General features: G+C 36.6%; 1 protein-coding gene across 1 annotated transcript in view; it reads right to left on the reverse strand.

Moving 5' to 3' along the window:
* PRKN (parkin RBR E3 ubiquitin protein ligase) overlaps positions 1–16,680 on the reverse strand; it is a 761,494-nt gene that overhangs the window by 595,255 nt on the left and 149,559 nt on the right. The window contains exon 2 of the mRNA XM_040551523.1: positions 15,605–15,768. Within this exon, the coding sequence (XP_040407457.1) occupies positions 15,605–15,768 (164 nt within the window). The remainder of the gene's footprint in view (positions 1–15,604; positions 15,769–16,680) is intronic.

The following is a 16,680-nucleotide window of genomic DNA, read 5'->3' on the forward strand; positions in this document are numbered from 1 at the left end:
AGGACTTGGATTTCCAGATATTCCTCAATTGTTCTGTATCTTATTCTGAAGAACTGCTCTCTCCTGCTAAAGCCATTTTTCAAAGAAATATCTGGGCAAATATTGCTGCTCGCAGACAATTTCATGTTAGTTAAGTCAGAAGAATACAGAAATCTTGTCCATTTAGATACTTAGCTATCTGACAAACCTTAGAATGATACAACGCGTTACATTCTGAAGTTTGATTTCATGTCGTCTTTTCTTGAAAACCATTAGTAATTGAAAATCAGCATAAAAGAGAATGTTGGGGAAATGATTGCTTCCAATTTCAAGCAATGCAACTCCTGCATAAAAACTTTGTTTATCCTGCTCACAAAGAATTTGAACACCATTAGTTTCTGAAACATGAAAAGAATCAAAATTGAAACAACTAAGCTTGATTTTATTAGAACCTGTTATACATTGGAAGCCTTAAAACAAAAATGGTACATTTTATGAATAATAATAATAAATGTCCTACTTTTTTTTTTTTAACCTTATGTTAATACTTCCACGAAGACCACACAAAAACAGTTACCCTAAGGAATGCTGACTGAAAACTGTTCTTAATCCATATTGTTTGGTTTGGCAAAAGGGTCTTTTATGTCAGACTTGCCAATAAACTTAGAGTATCACTTTTCTTGCATTTTTGCTTAAACATGCTCATTATTATTGTTTACTCTCTCCTTCAGCTTCTGCAAGTGTCAAGCCCAGTTCATTCGTTAACAGCAATTTCTACCCTGCTTATTTTCTTTTTTCTATAGTCACTGTGATTCCAAGTGATTCAACATGTCATCCAGATGCCTCCCCATAGATTATAGCTTTTTCCCAATTGTACACAAACTCGATAGCAAAGTACAGGGACATGTTCAATCAAAACTTATTCAAAATTTGAAAAATACGTAAGAGATATAGTTAAGATAAACACTGTGAATAAAAACCTTACTAAACATTAGTAACTTGCAATGCAAATTCCCTGCTCAGATCTTTCAAATACCTACAATAGGAGAAATGAAACAGTTGCTTTGGGAGGAACTGGGAGGAACTTACTACTGGGAGCTAGAAAAGCAATGAAGTCTTCCATATATTGTACAATCAACAGGTGCAGGCTACACAGGATGTAAAACCTGCTCATGATAATGAAGCTTATTAAATTGCCTTGAAACCCAAAACGAAAATGAACTACACACTACGATGCTCAGAAAACTATGTCCTATATGCTATCTAGAAACACACATGCACCATTTTGAAAGAATGGCATCCTCTAAAGAAAACTTTAAATAAAAGTTACCACCACTTATGTGAAATTGAAACCAATTACATTTGCAGTTGCAATTAAATCACTATCATACAATTATGACTCAGTATATTTTTCTGCAACATTTTATAATAGCATATTTTCAGATATTTTCTTATTATTGTATAAGTAACGAACTGACAGTTATTCCTCTGTGCAAGCCTTTCGTATTCATGAGTTAGGGCAGGCGGGAAATACTGAACTGAGATGAGTACAATGAACTATAAAAGATGACAGTCCAAATGTAACTTTAAATTCTAAAACTAACAAGAGTGATTTTTTATTATTTGAAAAGGCAGTAAAAGGTGTTTGGCTTTTTAAGGGTCAGATTTTTAGATGTTACAGCTTTCATAATCATATTCAGTTTCACAAATGCAGCTCATGCTGTTATTTTGAAATAGGTCACGCCCATGTAAAAAATTCCAGCAGCTTTTACATTTTACATGCAGTTGTTTAAAACTTTATTTAGGAAATCCCCTTCTAAAACCAGTAACTGAACATTTAATCAGTCATCTAACCACTCTCTACAATAAATATCATCTGGAACATTAGTCTAAGCCTTATATATTTTGCAGACCTGTTTTTCCTCATTTTCCAGTATGAGGGAAGTTTGCAGAACTTCCATTCAAAAATCAAATTATTGTTAACATATTATTTATATCATATGCGCCTGGCAGAAGAGTCAAAAGATACAGAAACAAAGTCTGCCATCAGACATTAAAATGCCCATCTTCTTTAATACTGATTACATCAAAGCTGTGGAGGCGGCTTAGGGCACAGCAGTGTAGTAACCACAGGAAAGAGGGAATACACAGATTCTACTGATACACACACAATTAACACTTACCACAATTAAATTACAATATGAGGGAGAAAAGAGATATAGTACTGCATTCCTAAGTACAGACTGATTTATTATTTCATTTTCATTAGAAGCTGGTAAATGTTGATTCAACATGTCTTAATACAAGTGAAAGACAAAACCATTGAAACATATAGCAAAAGACCAAACCTGTCTTGAAGATTACCTTTTACTATAGAATATATTGTATTAAAATTATCTGTCTTCAAAGCTGTCCATAAACTTTTGAGAAAAGTAAGTTTGAAGATGGCAAGCAGTGCCTCTTCGCACAAGCAGCTCTCACTAAGGAATGGCCGCATCTGTGAGTAGCACTGCCCAGCATGAGCAAGCCTGCAGAGCAAAATAACTGATTGTGAGGATCCAACATCCATAAAACGGGCATTGCAGACAGGTTTCTATTTCTAGCTAGCTTCAGTCAGAGACATAGACTGAATGCTAGCAACAGCTAGAGTTCATCTCCTTTTTCAAACAAATATATATATATATATATATATATATATATATGTATATGTTTTCATTCATTCCAAGACTGCACTGCACATCAAATAAAAACAAGTGCACACCTTATCCAAGCTAAAATACTATTGTCATGAACCTTCTGCCTATAGTATTCTGATCTACATCGGTTGATATTTGGAAGAAATCTTATTTCTGTATCCACTGTCACTTTATACCCAAGTTGTATACTCTACTAATCTAGTGGTGTCTGGCTCTGAAATTCACAGAACATGGACTACTAGCTCTTTACATTCCTTTCCCAACTATCCTGAGCGACCAATGTCAGCATCAGCAGGACAGCCCTGAGAGACAGCAGGAAATCAGCAGTGTTCCACTGTGTGGTGCCGAGTAGCTAGAGATGCAAATGAAATTTTTGGTATGGTGATTGATTGCTCTATACCAAACTGAATCAGGGGGTCCAATGAGTTCGAGCTCCTTCTTCATGAAATTCAATTACCTTTGCGATCCATTTCTTTCGATCTCCAAAATACCCTAATCACAGAGATGAATCAAAATCCAGTTATAACAGGACTTTGGTAATTAGTTCTGTGGAAAGTATGAAAGTCAAGGGCATAGAAAGTTTCCACTCTTAGCATCTGGCATAGTTATCTGGCCAGCTTTACTGCCTAAAGCAGCCATCTTAACATATATGGTCATCGATGATGTATGCTTTTGCTTTCCTGTTTTATTTTTTTGGAAACTAATTGATGAAAATAAACCAAGATTAAGCTTTAGGCACAATCCCCCAGAGATAATGCATAATAAAATACAAATCTTCTCATAAAACCACAAAGGAACTCCACTGGAGGCAGGAGGGAAGAACATAGCACCTTGGTTCTTCCGCAGAACATTCAGTTTAAAATATTAACATGGTTTTACATGCAGTATTTGGACTATTTTTCTCCTCATTAAAGTGTAATAAATTGCAGAAGAGTTAAAGTACAGAATAAACAGAAATGTTATAGCCCACAATTCCAAATGGAAGTTTGGCAAAAAAGAATACGAGTACCTAGATATTCATTCAACCGCAGGTAGGAAGTCCCCAAAAGCCTGGTCACTGAGACCTCAGATCATCAGTCTGAGTACTTTTTTGTTACACAATCAATATATCTTAACTACATAAGAAACAGCCCTTACAATAACGCCGTCGTAAGACCTGTTTTGTGACAATGGTAATAAAGGCATAATGATAGACTAACATACAAAAGCAGCACCACTGGCAGATTGCGCTGTACATGTTAATTTGGGATCATAACAGCAATCTGCGGTGCTTCTTGCAGCTCAAACATTGCAGGATGAAATGCTGGAAGTGAATCAATATACCCTGATATGATCAAATCACATGAATGTAACTTACTATTACAATGAAAAAAAATAATAAAAACTTCACCTGACAAACACAAATTACCAGCTTGACATAACCAAATAGGTCATTTCTTTAAGTTCCACTTTAGTTAAGAAAATGGAAGTTGTCTTCTTCAAAGCAACATAAAGTTACAGTCCTGTGTGGATTTCTATGTTGTACGTACATTAAAACAAATACTCAAGGCAATTCCCTATAGGGTAACGAAGTCAGGACACGACACACAGTTCTTCAGCTGCAAGACCTCGTGTGCCGTTCCTGGTAGGCACCTTTTGAAATGTCAGCACGCCAACACCATTTCAGAAAGGACTAAACAAAGCTACCATAAAATGATTTTGAAGTGGCCAGTGAAAAAACAAGCCCCAAAAGCAAACCTCATTTCTCACATTTTAGGAAAGGTCATTTCTCTCTCATATCCTCTCTTTTCTAAACTCCAGTGAGAGTGCTCTCATATAAGCATGTCCTGGTTTCAGCTGGGATAAAGTTAATTTTCTTCCCAGTAGCTGGTATGGTACTGTGTTTTGGGTTTTTGATGAAAATAGCGGTGATAACACACCACCGGGCTGGGGGTGCACAAGAATCTGGGAAGCAGCACAGCCAGGACAGCTGGCTCAGACTGGCCAGAGGGGTGTCCCATGCCACAGGGGACTGTTCTCAGCAATAAATTTGCTTAGGGTCCGTCTGGGCATCAGCCAGGGGGTGGTGAGCAGGTGCACTGTGCACCACTTGCTTTGTATATTCTTTTTTTTTTTTTTTTCTTCTTTTTCCCAATTCCTTTTCTGTCCTATTGTGCTGTCTTTTATCTCAGCCCACTTCTCGCCCCCACCCCACTGTGGGGGAGTGAGTGAAGGGCTGTGCAGTGCTGAGCTGCCTGCAGAGTTAAACCACAGCAAGGCACCACTAGAAACCCCAGTAATGACTGATAGTCTCTGGTACGGTACAACTTTAAAACTGCAGATGCTGGCCTTACTGTAAGCTACTGTATGTCCTGCAGGGCTATTACTGCTCTCTGCTGCTAGAAAAGCTGAGTTTTTAGCTTTAACTATAAATACACAATACAGTGGACTAATTTGCCTTACAGTGGTGGTAGCATCTCTCCTAGCACACTGAAACAGCAGAACACAGGGAAGTTTTCATAAACACAAAGTGAACTCCCTCTCAAGTTGCATATTTCATTTATTTATCGATAGCATTTTTTTCCAATATTTTCTGTAGCCCAAAGGCACCTTGCAAAGCCAATCCTTCTTTTTAATAGAAAAATAATGTTTCCAAGAGATTTGAATTATGTCAGGAGATAAGTAATTCACAGACTACTTTACAACTGACACAGATACACTAAGAGACGCAAGGGGATTAAATCCAGTGGCTACTTGAGGTATGAACCCATTCTGTGTCAATCTTCCTCCATTTGTTTCTGGGGACTGACACCATGCAGTGCTCACCAGTCAGAAAGGCATCAATCCTTCAGAGAAAGAGGAGAGTGAACTTTCCTTTGCATTCACTTAAATAGATGAGATCAGCAATGAATTCTATCAGAAATGAACACTTCTGGGGATGCTGCTTTTATTACCTCTGCAGTGATAAAGGATGGTATATACTGAATAGTCCTCTGAAAATCAAGCTCACAAATCATTGCAGGCACATAGTGTAGGTACTAATACAGTAATGTGGTACAGCATCCAGTTCTTCCACTCTTTTGAAATGCGAATTAGCACTAGTTCTAATTCCTAATAAGTCTAAGTGCCTACCTGGCTCAATAGTGCTCATATGGCCAGCATTTCTGGTTGTAAATCTGTCTCACCAACCAATATTTGCCAGTTCAACTTCATCAAACGTTGTTTTCTATCAGGGTTTTAGAATTACATTCAGTTATGCATTGCATAATTCTTCAGTTGCCTTGCTGGATTATACAACAGTAATTACCGTTATTTGCCCTCATTATAAATAGTAACATTGAGTATTCTGAGCAAGTTTAGGTTTAGTTTGTTGTTTAAATTTGTTCTAGGTGATGCATTCACAGCCTAGCTCAAGCCAAGTAAAGGAGCTAGAGCATTTCCTAAACCAGTTTCCCAGAAAACAGACTTGCATGGATTGCTGCTTTTCAGATTATTTTTTTTTTAATTTTTTTCCCTATTCTTTAAAGTTACTTTAACATACTGAAAATTTCCAATTTCACTACTTACTATAATTTTTTAAAATATTGGCTTTAAACATGATTACCAGTAGTTGCTGTCAGTTCATATGCTTTCGCAACCCACTTCCTTGGGTTTTCTTGATTTTGCAGTCATCTCTAATATCATAATCTTCCATCTTAACTCTGACTTTCCTGCCTAGTAGGACAATCTCAGCTATTTCATGAACCCTGCTGTACCATAGATTTTTCTGTAGTTGATCACCTCATCTCCCTCACATTTAATAAATGCCATATAATCAATCATAACCCTCTCTGTCAAACATTTCAGGTCTACCTGAACCCTTTTTTATCTGAAATTTCCTTCCAGCCTTCTGATACTCAGTCCTGGCATGTTTACATCAGCATGGCATATCTCTCTATGTGTATCCATTCTTCACCCCCATTATTCTGCTAGTTTTCTGCATCACTTCCTCTCTTTTTGTGCTTGTCAGAGTGGAATGTATTGTTAATCTTCTTAGCACAAAATAAATAAATAAATAAATAGTTTTGATTGAGGAAACTAAGACAAGTTTGCATTAGCCCAGAAACACAAATTGTGTAAGATATTACATAAAAAAATCCAGTATTACAAGTGTGAGCATCTGAATACTCTCAGAAGAAATGCATTACAGTTTTCACAGTTAATAAAGAAAAAAGGAACACTTCAGAAAGAATAAAATTTCCAATGATATATATCCAATTGGCCATTTTAGTTTACTTATTGTTCTTTATTGTCATTAAGACATTTTTACTGTAAAATTCTGACAGTAATAACATTGAAATGTTTTAAAATTGGATTGATTCTTTCTTTCCTGAAGCTCAGACACTTTAAATTACATGTGTTTAAGCTGTAGTAATAAACACACTGCTATAATAGAGATGGTAAACAAAGACCCAAAATCACTGTCTAGGGTACTGAAAATAATGCAGGAATAAAGGTTAGCTGTTTTCTTTTTCACTTATCATCAGATATTTTTTTCTGTACTTAAATATACTTGCATATATTTATCAGTTTTGTACTGACATTATGCTGCATACTGTGAAAGAAAAATGAACAGACTGATACGTTAAAGACGCTAAGGCGATACAGTAAAAATATTTTATTGGATAATTTGGGGTAAGCTGTATAAGAAACAAATCAAAAAGTCAGAGCTTTGGTATATCATGCATACCAAATATATGACAATAAAACTTTTATATGTTTCCATCATGCTGTTTTATGTCAAATAGTTAATAGGGAAAAACTGTATTAGAAATGTTTTTGAAGTTTAAAGATGTTTCCTTATTTATTTTTTTAACATCACATCTGCAACTACAATATCATGTAGACATCTCTTCATGAAACATGTAACCTCATCAACCAAAAAACTGCCAACATTTATATGCCCTTTCAAAACTACCCAAAATCAGGTGATAACCTTTTAAACATTATCATGGATACATATATAAACTGATACGCTGATATGCATGAAGTCCATTATTTCACAAGAGTAGCTGCCTGTTTTCCTGACATGAACAGAGCTGTCTGAAATGAGACAATCCCACAAGACACACACCAAACTACCTGCAGAATATCCTGGAGCTCTATAGCCTCCTGCAGATCTGTCAGCTTCTTGTTTACAAGATCATCAGAAAACAAGGAGGTCAACAGTTAGTACAGAAACACATCATCCAATATGAGTCAGAAACTGAAATGTCAGCTCATTAGCAGATCCGCAAGACAACTTTTCTCATTCTCTTCCGCCCTTTTATTTCTAGGCTAGGAATGGGAAAAAAAATTATTATAAAGAATAATTAGTTTTGTAAGCTGGTTTAACACCTCAATGGTCAACAGGTATTGGATGGAAACAAGATTTGAAAGAACTGGAATTGATTGGGAGAGGCAAAAATGGAAACAGGAAAAATTATTTGAACCATGAGAAACTAATGAGAACAAAACCAGGAGAAATGAGGAAAAACACCGATCAATTCATTCTGGGACAGCACTGGAAATTGGACTGAGTAGGAATGGGAATCACATTTGTACTTTACAGCTGAACGTACAGCATTTTACGCTAGTTGAGGAGTCTCCCCATTACAGTAAGGATTTTGGCTGGGGGGAGAAGGAGAGAGTGAATATGCGGTCTCCAGCAAAGCCAATGGTACAACTTTCACCAAATCAATGGAGCCAATGTTTTATGTGATAAAAAGAAATAACAACCTGCACTGGATATGAAGAAAGTGAAAATTATTTCATTTCTGAGACAGGTAACCCTGGTGCTTTTTATTTAGTCTAATTGAGAAAAGAAAATTGTAGTGTTCTATTGTTCTGCTCATAACTGATTTTTTTTTTTTTTTAAACAGTTGACATTCATTTCTTCAACAGGCTTTAAAAGTTCATAAGAAAGCTTATATGAATTGTAAATTTATGGAGAGTTACTCTAATCAAATAATATGTAAGAAATTATATACCTTCTTTAGCTTCAATAGCTTCTAAAGTAATTGCCTTTTTCCTCTTCAAACCTGTCTCAGTATTATTTTTGTTCAGAACGACCAATGTTATGTACTTTAATAGGGCATTTGGGGTCATAATGCAACAAAACTTTTCTGCCTTGCTTTTTTTTTTTTTTTTTTTTTAAAAATCAAAGTCACTCCTAGTAGAAAGAGTGAGAAGATTCATCCATGATGGAAACTCTAATCAGCTATGACACGTTTAAACATGTAAGTTTCCCTCCTACATTTTCAATTGAAATGAATGAGAAATCTTGAAAATCAAAAAAAAAGAAAAGAATCTTTCACTAAACAGCTGTGTGACCTTGATAATTACAAATATGAATTTATTACAGATGACATTTGAGACATCAGAGCTGTAAAAACTGAACTAAAATTAAGACTAAAGCAAAGAAATTATAACAACAAGGGACTACATTCCACCTCTCTATTGAGGAAACATTTCTATTGGTACGTTACCTACTATTTTAAAAGGTATTTCCAACACCGAAGTCTCCATCTGTTCCTTTATGGTTCTGTTTTCTAGACAAGTTTTTTTTTTTTTTTTTTTTTTTTTTTTAAGTAATTCAGAGATGCTCTGTCCCAATTTCTTATTTTTTAATCCTGTATTTTTAGTGTAGTGTTAAACAAATCCCATTTTTGCCTGTTTTTAAACACAATTCAAGTATTTGTGAATTATTTTTCCATTTTAGTTATGAATTAGTGCATAGCCTCTTTGGGTCCTTCCTTTTAATGTGGTCTATCAGCATAATTAATAACATGCTTTTTTCTTTTGAGGAAAATGGAGGAAGAAGAAAGGAGACGTCCCTCTTACCCTTGAAGTTATGCTAATTCAACTATAGTTTTTGGAAATGGTGTGTAATTTGCTAAATAGTTTTTCAACAAAGTAGTTTGGAAAGGTGATGAAATAACGTGGGTTGACCTTTCTTTTATGAGTTTGTAAATCATGACAGTAAAAGTTATTACTCACTGTCATCACTCCAATAATTCCAGCTTCCTGAAGTTTTTATTTCTCACAATTTTTCCTCCTGCAATCTAAAGCAGGATCAGAAGCAGAAAATACACAGCACTGTAACTATACAAGTTGTATTATAGTCATGATGAAAGATTCAACAAGTGGCTGTGTAATGTGAGTATCCGGGCAGAAAACAAAAGCACATTTGATATTTGTGCAATTTTCAAGCTAATTTCATTCTGAAACACTGTGTCTTAAGAAGAACTACAGTGGTTTGCCAGGGGAGTTTCTTATCAATATACTGTATTTGGTGCAACTGGTATTGCAGTTTCTCTATCAGCGGCACACAAAGCAACTGCTCTTTTAGAAACGGATTTCATAGAATTTACTTAATGGCCTTAATGTTCCACATTTTAACTGCCTAACAGAAATGAAGTGGAAATAAATAAATAAATCTGCTGCCTGAAACCATTCTCACATATAAGAAAACAGTAACAATCATAGACTGAATGGAAATTAATTCCTTAGACTCCCAGTGCATTGAAACTCTTAGCAAAGTAGAAAGTAAAAGAAATGTTCAGAAATTTGGAAGTGATTCTAAATGGGCCACATAGGTCATTCAGAAGTACTATGAGTTGGTAAATCTCCTGTGAGAATGATGGTACCAGCAACCTTATTCCAGGGAACCATGAACCATGTTTAGCGGGAAACAAAGAATTCATCTACGTACCCAAACCCAAGTAGTTCTAGAAATTGAATACAAACTTGTAGAGAGCACAGTCATGAGAAAGTTTGCAAAGAAAACCCTGTCACACTTCCACTACAATCAGCAGACCAATAAAAACATGTCAGAAGAATCCAGAAGGTACCAGCAAAGTTCAAGGCCACCCTACAGAATGGAAATGCGCTACCAGGCTCAAAGGTTATTATATTAATGCATTATTAATTTATTTTATAATGCATTATTAATTAATGCATTAAAGGTTATTGTATTAATGCATTTAGAGCCTGATCTGCTGGAACAGTTACAAAGCAATGGAACCTCTTAAACAGACATGGAAAATCTGTAGACCTGAGCTGGACCTGACTTAATTTCAAAATGCACATGGCTACGTGGTATTTTCTACATTCATTAAGGGCAAGAGTAAGGTATATAAATTATACGTGGTGCACCACAAGTCTTAGCAAAACTTAACACAGAGTAAGTTTGTTCTCACATACAGCGAGTTTGCAGCTGTCAAAAGAACGCAAGTGATGATTACTGTTATCTACTCATTTAGCAAAGTCCGTATCACCTGGAAACACGTGGCATCTCTAGATTTCCTTTTATTACTATAATATTCCTAAGAATTTTTCAGTTAGCATTTTCTGGTTTAGAACTACAAGACATCTTTCAGCTTTACAAGTAAGAACAGATCCAAAGGTCGATCAAATATTGACTGAAAATACTGATTTAAACACACATACACAAAATCATTTTCTCTCTTTGAATTTCACATAGGATGACTGACTCAGACAGGATGTCTCTGAGCAAATCTCTCTAAAAAGCATTTATGTATGCAAACGTTGGCTCAACTGTATTCTGTAACCCCCAAGACTGCCTAACAGAGGGCTTTCTCTGAATGATTCTGTATCCCAAATACAGAACTGTAGGATGTAACAAATGACACTACTTGTTGTGTATTTCAAAATACCAATTCTGTTCTTAGTGTTTATGAGTTTACAACTAAAGTCAAGCACATTTTTTTGCCCTTTTTTTTTTTTGACACATTTTACACTTGTGTCACACTAACTTTTTCCTTTGTGCCTTCAGTAAACTGAAAGAGAAAAATATAAAAAATGCAGGAAGCTCTATTATATTGAGCTGTCCTTTTAGAATAAGGTTGCCATACGTTTATGTACACAAGGCCCTTCCTAAATATGTAGTAGTTCAAATACCTGTTTCTGCTAAACAAGTTGTCCACTGAGAGCAACAGTAGTAACGGAGTCATATTTTCATAAATATTTCAAGTGTGAAAGATATCAGCTGAGGTCTATTGTCACAAGGTGCTCTGCCTGGCCTTAAGTTTTTCACACAATAGCACTGGGTAGTGCTTTCAGCAGAACCAGGTGCTCTCTGTACTGACCTCTAATGCTTACCATTCAGAAATCGTTCCACTACAAAGCATACTCTTTCCAAACCACTGTCAAACTGCAGCACACTAACATTATTTATAGCATTATATATATAACATTATTTCCACTTCCACTTCTTTTTCTCTGCTCTGAAGAGGTGATCATCTATGTTGCCATTCCCTTTTATTCACTTTCAGCTATGCTCACCAGCTTGCACGACCTTGTCATGATTGTTTGTTTCTTAAATGTATGTATAAATAATTTCAGGAAAGCACCTATATGGACGGATGCAGTCAAGCCAAATTCACATGAAGCCTATGATCCAAGGCTCAAGCCTGTGTTCTAGAAAAATGCTAGCCATTTCTGATTTAGAAGCCTTCTCAATGAAGTACTGTGCTAAAGTTAACAAGTCCTGCCACTAATCATATCCTTTGTCTTCTGTCTCCAAGAACTATTTTCAACGTTTACCTGACAGTCTAAAAGTGGCACTGAATTGGGAAACAGAAGACTTAATTCTGTCTCTCCTTTGCCACTGATTTTGAATAAGCCAGCTACTGATTCCCAATCACATCATTTCTCTGCCTTATTCATTTATACTATAACCTTTGCAAAGCAGGGAAGCTCTCTTACAGACTGTTTGCAAAGAGTTTCTCCACACAAGCCAATTTTGAACTCTCCCAGAAGCAGCAAGCCTATGCTAATATATATTGGCATCTGTTTCTAATATTAATATTAGTAAATTTCAAATAATTTGTATGAAGCAAAATTGGGTATCAATATATATTGCATATTTTGCCTCCAGAAGGCTTGTTAACTAACTTTGCCATTCTTGGATAAGGACAATATTTTTGTAAGCAGCAGTAATCTCTCGTTTCCTTTCAATGTTCTTCATACCCAGCCACCTTCTGGTTTTTCCTTTGGTGAATCTGCTATGAATGTGTTTTTCTTTTGCCCTTATGATTGACATTAAAAAAAAAGTATCTTAGCATTGTTCTCATATACCCATGATAGCCTTCTGAAAGAATACCTATTTTGAGTCTATATTAATTAATTACTTCTATTCATTCCAAAGTGAACTGTAATCAGCCAGGAGCTCTTCATCATTCTTCAGAATATTTAGCTCCCTTAAAGTGACACCGTTTGCTGTGCTGTTATGAAGCAGCTTATTGCTCTAACTCCTTAAGATCCAAAGTTTTGCGTTCTCATTCTTCATCCAGTCATTACCAATCTTTTCTTAGTATGACTCTAACTTCTCTACTTGCTCCTCAGACACTAGCAGAGGTATTCATCTCCCCTGTACACAGTTGAATCATAGTCTACTCATCTGAAGTACTAAACTAAATGTCTCCAAATATATTTCACTTCTATCCTTCCCATTTTTTTAAACTGTTGTTGATATCAAATTACTCACTTACGTAAAGATCTCAACTTGGCACTTTCTTCCTTATAATTAGTTCTCTTTAATGTTTGTCCAGCCAAGCTTCATTTCTTTTTCACAACATTCAACTACCACGAAAGATTTTTCCTCTCTCTCCAAACAGGAACACAAACACAGCTTTCACATTCTCAGTTATGTCTTGTATCAGCTGCCTAAGATCCTAAAATAGCTGTCAAGCCAAATCTAGTTGTTCTGTGAGCTGTGAAACCAATAAAGTTTGCTATCCTGGAGTATTTCCTAGATCCCTGCCCCATACTTCTGCAATTATCTCACATAAAAAATGCCATATGAAATGGTCTACCTAGAAATTCCAAGCTACCGTAACATAAAATAACTGAAAAGTTTCATTTGAGTACAAATCTATGTTGTATTTTTCTTAGCCTGCATGCAAATCAGTAGGTCTAGAAAACAAGAGCTATTTAATTTTCTTGTATGTGATGTTAACTCTGAAATTACAGACGCAACATAAATGCCAGCAGTTAGTATTTCACTAGCATTCAGCTGCTTATGCAAAAACCCCCAAACTGCCTTCTGTAGAACTCATATACATCAAACCATCTATTGTTCTTCTTGTGTTGACAATTTCTACAGTGAATAGATACAAATACACAAATAAATGTCAGGAAAAAAAAAAATCAAAACACAAAGAGTAAAATAATTAAATATCAAGAACAAAAATGTAGTTGATACTTTGCTGATGATATTAATCATTGGGTTATTTAAGGCACTTCAATACACAAGCATGGATTATACCATCTGAAACAGTTTTTAAACTTTCTATCTGCTTTAGAAACCAAAAATCAAAGCAATAATTCTAGGCCCAGTTGATTAATAAAAAGTCTTGGCTACGTGTATTAATTCTCGAAATTAAGCAAATAATCAGCAGGCCAATATATCTGAAAAGCAATTTTTAATTTACTATGGCAAAAGATTGTACATAGTAGTTGATAACAAATCTGGTTAAAAGTGAAAAGCTGGGCCCAATGTGTGTGACATAAAATGGCAGTGACACCAATAACTACAGCTTCCCAGGAAATGCCAGGTGGCTCACAATCTTCTGACAGAATAAACACAGACACCTAAATCTAGCAACCGACGTCTGACTTCAACTTTATTTTTATTCTTCTATTTTCATACATATTTTTTCCACACACAACTGAAACGTATTTCAGTTTATGCCATGAATATATGCATCAACACTATTCACGAGTGATGCATTGCAGACTGACAATTCACATTTCTCTACTTTCTTTTGTGTGCTGGAACACCCTAAAACGTTTTGCAAAGCAATAAATATAACCACAGAGAAATAGTGATAGGTCATCAATACCGTATAGGCTTTCTTTACCCAGACTTAGCAGCGACTCTAAGTACAGCAATACTTCTGAAACATGAGTGCCAATTAATCTGAAATATTTCTGCCTGTGAGGGACCTTTTATGTAATCACCTGCACTACTAGAGACTGTATCTGTGCTTTTGATACAACTGCAGAGGGATAGCAGTTTCATTGTCAGTATTCGCACTCTCTTGAAAGGCCAGTAGGTTTCCCCAAATTCCCCCGATGTCTTAAACATGTGATCTTACGCTAACCCCAGACTGAGCGTGCTCTGAAATCCACATACGCTACTCACAAGATAAACAAAAATATTGATAAAGCAACTGTGGCAGCACTGGTAACAGCAGTAAGGACAACAAGGAATAGAAAGTTGAACCTATCTTTCCATGCTTACTAGGGCTCACCATGGATGAGCAGCTCTCTGCATTTATTGAACAGAACAGCCAGCTAACCATCAGGAGATGAAATTCAGATACCCACTTACAACCATTCATCCATGCTCCTTGCTGCTCTTAGCTTCACACATTTATGAATTCAGTGTTTTGGAGTATACCCCTGTGGGCTTTTTGATCTGTAACCACCCCTCCAGCAGCATGTTCACCTGCGCACGCGTGCAGCAGCAGCCCTGTAGCTATCCTCCAGGGGTCACAATTGGGTTACAAATTCTATAAAATGTGCTGACTGTGCAGCCTGGTTTGGAGCAATTTATTCACGTCCTTCTTCATTAAGATTTGAATGGAATAAGTAAGATAGAAATTGAACAGATACAGAAATTGTGGCTTGCTTCTGTAGTCAGTAAACATTTATTCACCAGGCACAGCTCGCTCTCATACTCTCTCTCTCATATTCTCTCTCTTCCCCTATCCTTCCTGCTTGCTGTTTTAATGCATAATTAAGAAGGTCAGAATTAATGAAGCAGTGTGGAGTAAAGTTCAAGGAATCCCCAGGCACTATTTATTCTATTAGATCTCAGGCATGAATGTCAGATTGGCAGCATTAGAGGCAGAGGCAGTAGAGCTGGCAGCAGTCCAGGAGTGAAGCTACCACGGGAGGCTTACCTGCAGCGTCAAGTCGTTGCTGAGTTCTTTCCCTGCAAAAATCACCCGCAGCTGGTCAGCTGGAACCGCCAGTCGCTGCGCAACCACCTCCTTCAGCTGGAGGATGCTGGCGTCCGACCTGAGCTCCACCGGGAAGCCATGGCTGGAGTTGAACCTGACAAACACTGAAAAAAAATGAAATACCTTTTAAAGTGCGTATTTCTTACCACATACCTGTCCTAGTGTGACTGTGAGAGGCTTATTCTTTAGCTTCAGAAAGTGTTCACAAGTTTAAAAGAAAAGCTATTAATACTGCAGTGTATCATTTTGAAAAGACAAACTGTACGGGATTTCCCATCGCAGAATACTTAGTGACCAATAAGCAAAAGCAATGTGTTTCGCCCGGCAGAGTTATAAATTGCAGAGAACAGACAGAACCAAAAGGGACCCAGCTGGGCAGCAGGCCAAGCAATCACTAATTGGCACAACAGATTTTCGATTCAGCCCTACCCTTAGCAGGCATGGGGCACACACTTTCTGTGCCCCTTGTGCTCTTCCCCACCGCATGTAACAAACATATGCAAGAAACTGAGTTTTAGAGCTATGATGCATTAAATAATACTAGGAAAAACAATTCATTGTCACACAGTAAAGCACGATCACAAACTGGTTTCCCATAGGTAATACTCTATGGAAGATAATGATGGAGAGAAAAAAATCACACGCCAGCAGAAATGTCTGGGAGCGTAGCATTACACTGTGGTGTTTTCAGAGTTCACTAAAGCATCTGCAGTACATAACTCCTGCTGGCATACACCTTCAGTGCAGAAAATCACTACTGCACTAGCCATATCATTTTTAGAGCTGCAGCAACTAGTTTATACATCCAGAGGAGTCTGGAAAATAAACTCATGAGCTTACTGCCATTCAGCTGGCAGAGCTGTTGTTTTTCATAAGGATGCTGAATGTGCTCATTGGGCCCATGATCAGGAAAATGACTACAAGAGCTATGAAACAGGAAAAACCTCCCTACATCCATATCAATCACTGGGACTGTATGAACAGTACATCTGAACCCAGTGGACTGCTTCAACCAA

Source organism: Cygnus olor, chromosome 3, assembly GCF_009769625.2.
Source record: "Cygnus olor isolate bCygOlo1 chromosome 3, bCygOlo1.pri.v2, whole genome shotgun sequence".
Lineage (NCBI taxonomy): Eukaryota > Metazoa > Chordata > Aves > Anseriformes > Anatidae > Cygnus > Cygnus olor.